Source organism: Ornithodoros turicata, chromosome 1, assembly GCF_037126465.1.
Source record: "Ornithodoros turicata isolate Travis chromosome 1, ASM3712646v1, whole genome shotgun sequence".
Lineage (NCBI taxonomy): Eukaryota > Metazoa > Arthropoda > Arachnida > Ixodida > Argasidae > Ornithodoros > Ornithodoros turicata.
In genome coordinates, this window is record NC_088201.1 from 111,844,347 (window position 1) to 111,851,138 (window position 6,792).

General features: G+C 47.3%; 1 protein-coding gene across 1 annotated transcript; it reads right to left on the reverse strand.

Annotated features, from left to right (window-relative positions):
- Positions 1 to 819: 819 nt before the first annotated feature.
- LOC135383318 (putative nuclease HARBI1) lies at positions 820 to 1,614 on the reverse strand. The gene has a single exon (XM_064612833.1). The coding sequence runs from the start codon at positions 1,612 to 1,614 to the stop codon at positions 820 to 822; it is 795 nt and encodes a 264-aa protein (XP_064468903.1).
- Positions 1,615 to 6,792: the final 5,178 nt, after the last annotated feature.

The window sequence follows — 6,792 nt, forward strand, 5'->3', positions numbered from 1 at the left end:
TACAAGTCGCTTAAACAGTGTTTTCCGCGAGGGATGTTAAATACGGCATGCCGTGTGCTGAGATTTCAGTGCACGTTAAGAACCTCCAGGACGGAAAAATTAATGAACAAACCGACCAAAGTGGCGTCGCTCCGGATCATAGTCGTCTTGCAATGCCAAAGTCACAAAATATTGAAATCTTCTAGCATATATTTGCACGAGTGTTTGAATTAATGAGAGTCTGCTGCTTAGTTTCCTAGTTGGGGCTTTTCGAAAGGGCTTTCCTAAAGTGGTTGTTTTGTGACTGACAAAGCGTGTGAGCAACGCAGCATGAACTAGTCAGCATGTGCGAGGATAGCAGTTTATAAATATAAAGACTTTATTAACTAGCACAACATGCATACACTGAAGAGAGTTGCAATGTATTCAGTCTTCTACACACAGTTGTGTGTTCTCACATTGTCCGTGCTGGCTTTTCTACACATGCTCGTCATTGTATCTTTTCGTTGCACTATTTTAACATGTTCACAACACTCCTGAGGATGTGCCTGCAGCACCGATAGAAAAGTTATAGGAGTTTTATTTTTAAGTAAACATAAACTGCCCCATGAGAGTTGCACGTGGTTTGTGGAAGTTCCAAGCTAACGGTTGTGATATAGCTGTGATACATTCATTTATGTATACCTTCTTTTTCTTATCTATATTTTAATAGTGCAATGCACGTTCACAGTCCAAGTGTGATGTATTTGAGTAATTGTTGGTAGCCCAAACAAATTAATTTATTTACAGTGTCATGTTTGTCTTGCACTTTGTATTGTGACAGCTAACACCCTATCTTTCTTAACAGATCATGTCCACAATTCGCTGACGTTTTTCCTGGCCACTGCTGTCCTCGTCATTGCTATCTGAGGGGGCCTGGTGCCTGCCCTCTGGCTCATAATCCTGACTATCATTATCACATTCATTAACCAAGATGAAGTTGTGGAGAAAGCATGCTGACATCAGAAACTCCAAAATGAGATCTTGGCGGCTCATGTCCAGATGTTTTAGTACACGAAATTTACCTTTCAACCTGCCAAAAGCACGTTCAATAACGCTGCGTGCCCTACTTAACTTTGTGTTGAAGTTCTGCTGTCTACTTGAGAGATGCCCGTTGTCTTTGAAAAGTCTCATCAAATATGTTCGCAGTGGGTAAGCAGAATCTCCAAGCACATGCATCTCTCCTGGTAGCTCTTTGAGCAATTCCTCGAGACCAGTGTTGGTGTGCACTCTAGCGTCGTGCATCCTCCCAGGGGACCCAATGTACACGTGCGTGAAAATTAGGTTTGCGTCACAGCATCCTTGGAAGATCACCGAATGAAAGTCTTTCCTATTGTAGTATGCACTCTGCTCAACAACAGGGGCCTGAATGGCAATATGGCACCCATCAACGGCACCAATTGCAGCGGGAAATCCCCATTTTTGTTGAAATTCCGAAGAGTACAGGGCAAGGTTTGTTGGCCACGAAATCATTTGTGTACCTAGCTTGCTCCACACTGTTACCATTTCTTGAACGGTGTAGAACACCAGGCCTCTGTTGCAACCAAAGAGGTTTCTTACTTCCCTATACGACTCTTCGTTCCCGAGGATCCACATCGCCATCAAAATCTTTGTCATAAGTGGTATTTTGTATGATGATGAGCTTTTCATTTGTGCAGCTGTTTCTTTGGAATGCATCTCAAAATATGCTACCTTCCTAAGCATCTAGTGTAAATTCAAGACTTGGGACATTTTATTCCAATCAACACCACTGCTGTTTCTGTGTAACTGCTGGCTGTTACGTACCTCAACCAGAGAGTCGAACCGAAACGTTTAACGGTCTGGTTCGGGTTTAGGTTCGGCGATAAGAGTTCGGATCCGGTTCAGGTCCAGAAGGCAATTATAATGGTTCAAACCGGTTCTTTCCAAACGGTTCGGTTCCCGAACCGGTTCAGGAACGACGGGTGCGAATGAAGCACAACAGGCAGGTTAAAAGAAGCTTCCGTGTATGTGCGTTACAGTGTTTGAAGTGGGCAGGAAGGCGTCAGTGGTCGTTCAGGATTTTGAAAGAGTTTGTGCGACATGAAAGACAAGATTAGTAGCGGTTACAAGAAGAGCATACCCATGAATTACTGGTTTGGGTTGACTTTCCCCGCACGTAGCTCAGGTTGCGGGGTTGTTAGCGGAATCTCACCAGGAATATCTGTCAACCAAGCCTGCTACCTTGGCCTAAGTCATTTAAGTAATTGAACTTATTCGTTACCAATCAGGATCGCGAATACACGTTAATCAAATAACGACGATTCATGGTATGTAGGTGGATTGGAATGGTGCGATCGTGAGCTCGGGGACTTTATGTGTAAGGGGCACGTTATTGTGTCAGCACTGACCGCCGTCGTGCTTGGCGTTAGCGTGAAGTGTCTGTGGAACAAAGACAAAGCAAGTGCAAACAGAGAGTTCGACTCATTTTAGACCTACTGGCGAGTTTTAGATACTGTGTCAGTATGGTCGTTTTTGCTTCTTTTATTTTAAATCCACAAAGAAAGCCAACTTGGCGTGTTCTTTTCATTCTGACCAGCATGAGTGTGGCCGGTGCTTTACTTTCTGGTACCCTAGGCACGCGGCAAACTTAATGCTTTAAACGGAATGACAGTAACTTCACCTCCTGAGCAACCATCGTCCCGAATGACTGTGTTTTTTCAACACGCCCCTGCTTTCAACAAGCCAGGAGAGAACGACGCGGCGCTCCCTCGGTTCGACATGCTGCGACCATGGGAAGGTCCTAGTCGGATTAACTCTCGGAAGCTACTTTGCGCAAAGTTTCGCATCATTCTCGACTACAGAAGTAAGGGGCGCGCGCCTGGAGTTTAGCGGAACGACGCCAGCGCCAATTTCTCCCCTGTCGACGGAAGGCGAAACTACCGTCCCGTGTATGCCGGAGTGTGCTGCTGGGCGATTCCACGCGAAATGAACCATGACCTGCTCGGCCCCCACGAAACGATCCCGAATTTTTACGAAAAATTTTTTAGCAGTCGCTAATAGTGCAAAACGACACACCACGAAACATTTCTTCCCAAATCTCAATGTGGCGGGTGCTAGACACGAGCAAAGTTCGCAGCGCTGGCGAAAACCGTGCCTGGCATGAACGGCAGGTGCGGCTCATAGAAAGCACCTAGAACTGTGTGGTTTTCTTTTGCGGATATAGGAAACTATACTCTACACAGCATCCAAATCCCGGTAGTCGTGCTGTAATCGGTGCAGGTATGCAAGGGCCGGAAGTTTCGCATTTTTCCTCCTACTTCGCGATTTTTTTGTGGACATGAAACCATTAAATTTTAATGAATATTTTTTTCCTGCCAAGGCACCAAGGAATACTTCAACAAGAAAAATCGCCTAACACATAGCTTTCATAGTCATTGCAGGAAAAAAAGAGGAAGTATGCGATTTTTCCAAAATTCGCTACAATCGAGCGTAAAACACACAATGAAGAGGTCGGAAGATACGCCTGAAACCAACGCAGTTTTATAGAACGAGCCTTCCTCTACAACATATTGAAAAATCTCGAGGGTGTTTTTTCGTATACAGGAGAAAATAATTTTTTTGTAGTAGAGGGTATTACGACCACAAAAAGAAAAGAAAAAGGCCAACAAAAAAAGCTGTCACCAAACTTCATCCGCGCGGGCGACTTCCTGTCTTTCGTTCTGACAGTGAAAACCCCGGAGCGGCATAGCTTTTGTAGCGAGGACAGGTCCTGAGCGTCCTATCATCAACTCGTGCACTCCAGTCCAATAAATGTATCCCAGTGCAGTGAATATGTCTCTAAACCCTATGGAACGTAATTTCAATGGGGCTTTAAAACAACAGTGTTGGCACGAGACTGTCCTTTTAACCACTGAAGTCAGTAACACACCTTTGGCTTCCACTTGAGCATCATTTATTCAGTTGTTAGAACATTGCTACAGAATAAAGCAAATGTTGATATTCAGATAATATAAGCCGCTTGTTTATTCGGTCTCACTGAGCTCATTGAGGAGATATGTAAAGTAAAAATACTCTAGCTTTGGGATTAATTCTGAAAGAAACGAGTCATATAGAGTCACTACCACAGTCTGTGTCTCCTTCGGACTGTACACAAACAAAACGCCCTTGGACAGGTTGAGAACATATAACTGGACTTGGATATGAGTGTAGTAGCAATGTTGATTCCTTAGTGATACCTGTCCATCACACAGCTCTAGATATTCTACCAAACATCGTGCACCATCTTCAAAAATAACGCTCCTGTGAAGTATGCTTCCACGTTCTCCACCTTGCCGAATCCACAAAATAGACGCAACATTGCCATAGCTAGGAAAGCACGGCGGCACAACGCAGAAGTAGCCGTTCACTTGCTTTCGCTGGAAACAGCTGCGCCTATGGCCTGGCTGGCGCGAGACGGTAATTACTCCGCCACCGCGAGTGGCGCTGTACGCAGTGAACTTGCACGCCACCTGGCCGAGGCGTTTCACCCTATACAGAGCATGTGAAGACATCTTCATTAGTGTACTGTGTCGTCCTGGCATCGCACCTACCTCAATGGTCTCTTCGTTTACAGCGCTGACCGCGTGCATGTACTGCGCTGACCACCGCCTCGCACACAGGAAAAAAGTGCTTCGGACAAAACTTCCGCTTTGCTTCCGAGATCGTCGTAGCTGCCATAAAGAATGTGGTTCTAGCGGATCAAACCGAAGGCGTATCAGAAATGGCCTAGCTGTGCAGAAGCTGCTTCAAGTACATCACAGCAAGGGTGGCTGAATCACAGCAAGCAGCAATGTCGCCCACATTTCAAGGAAGCTCACAGAGTGACCCGTTTGTGCACCAGCCCGACGTGGTTGAAGAAATCATTGAGTGTATATCATCTGAAGCCATTAACGTCACACCGCTAGAAGTAAAGACTGAAGTCGGTGAAGGCATATGCAGTGCGGAAACACTCCCAAATACGTGAAGAAATGGGCAGAGAGACAGGCCGTAAACTGGAGACCGCTTTCGGTGTTACCTTGCCAGGAATCTACATCCCGAGTAGAGGCCAGGATTGCAGCGAGTTAGCATGTTGATGATGATGATTGGGATTTTTTTGGCGCAGCGACAACGACGGTCATAATGCGCCAAGCTTGGTGATGTAATGCAACTTAAGCTAAAAATGTAATGATGTACTTAAATCCACAAGGTAGCATAGATAAAAGAACGGAATTAGAATCCGAACAAAAAGGAATTAAAAATTTGCAACCTGTCGAGAATACCTACGTCTCTAAATAACTTAAAAACGTTCTTAAATTGAACAAGAGGTTCATCACCCAGTAAAAGAGCTGGGTGAAAAGGAATAAAGTTCTTATAGAAGTGTTGAAAGTAGCGTTGACGATGAATGTTGTACAATGGGGCATTCTATGAGAATGTGTATGATGGAATGTTGTGCGTCGCAGTTCATACAATGGCGTGGCTCCTCTCCCTCAAGTAGAAACCCATGTGTAATATGTGTGTGTTATCCTTAGCCGGCAGCGTGTTCTCTGTTGAAGCCGGTTTTCAAGAGGATATGTAGACCTCCCAATTTTACTTTTGATGAGACGGAGTTTATTATTGGCTTGAGTTCCCCAAAATTGCTGCCACTTCGCCTTCATTTTGTATTTTAACACGCGAACTAAATCCTCAAACGGCACATCAAAAGGGGTAACATCATCAGACTGCAGGATGGCAGCTGCAGCTCGGTCAGCTTGTAGCAGCAGCGTCATAATCATCACCAGCACCGCCATCGGTTACGCGCAGCACTGCGCGTGACCCGAGCTTTCGTTTTCGGTTCATCGCCATTAACCGTCATTAAACCCATCAACCTCAGTAGAGCCTGGTCGCCTCATTTCTCGCTCTACAACTGGTGACCCGGACGTGATTCAACGTTCCACCATCATGAACGGTGACCAGCACTCCACCAGCTCTTCGCCTCCCAGCCAGCCGCCGCCACTTCCACCGCTTGAGCTGGATTTTGCTGGCCTTCCATCTCTAGGAGCAGTTGCCGCCCTGGCCCCCCGCACCTCCCCTCCACCGACGGACGTTGCAATCAATGCCATCAGCGCGTCGCTCCAGCAACTCCAGACTACGGTGGCGGCCCTGGTGAACCGGGTGGACGCCATTCCCCCGCAGCGCCCACGTTCCCCTCGGCGCCCGTTTTGCCGTCGCTGCTCGCCATCCCGTCAACGGTCTCCTTCGCCCTCTCAGCACCACTTCTGCTGGTATCATCGAAAATTCGGCGATGCCGCAAGGAACTGCCAGGCCCCTTGCTCGTGGCCGGGAAACGCTCCCCCCAACCATTAACGGCTGGCATGGCTGGGGGCAACAACAGCCGGCTCTTCCGGATCACGGACCGCGTGTCCGGCTGTCGCTTCCTGGTGGACACCGGGGCTGACGTGAGCGTCGTTCCACCAACCCCCGCAGAAAAACGACACCGACAACCAGACTTGGCTTTGCAGGCCGTCAACAAGTCCACCATCTCAACTTACGGTCAACGCTCCGTCACCCTTGACCTCGGCCTGCGCAGAGTATTTCGTTGGGTTTTTACCATCGCCGACCTCCCCTTCGCAATCCTTGGCGCCGACTTCCTCCACCATTTCGACATTCTTGTGGATATTAGACGCCAGCGCCTCGTCGACAACACTACTTCTTTGCACGTTTATGGAGCCCCAGCGCATATAGCCGCCATTAGTCCCACCATACGGCTACCGTTGCCCACTGCTTTCGCCGACATTGTCACGGAGTTCCCCGCTGTCC

Excerpts from the sequence above, each read along its gene's own strand:
- LOC135383318 (XM_064612833.1), bottom strand. The coding sequence starts at position 1,614 with ATGTGGATCCTCGGGAACGAAGAGTCGTATAGGGAAGTAAGAAACCTC.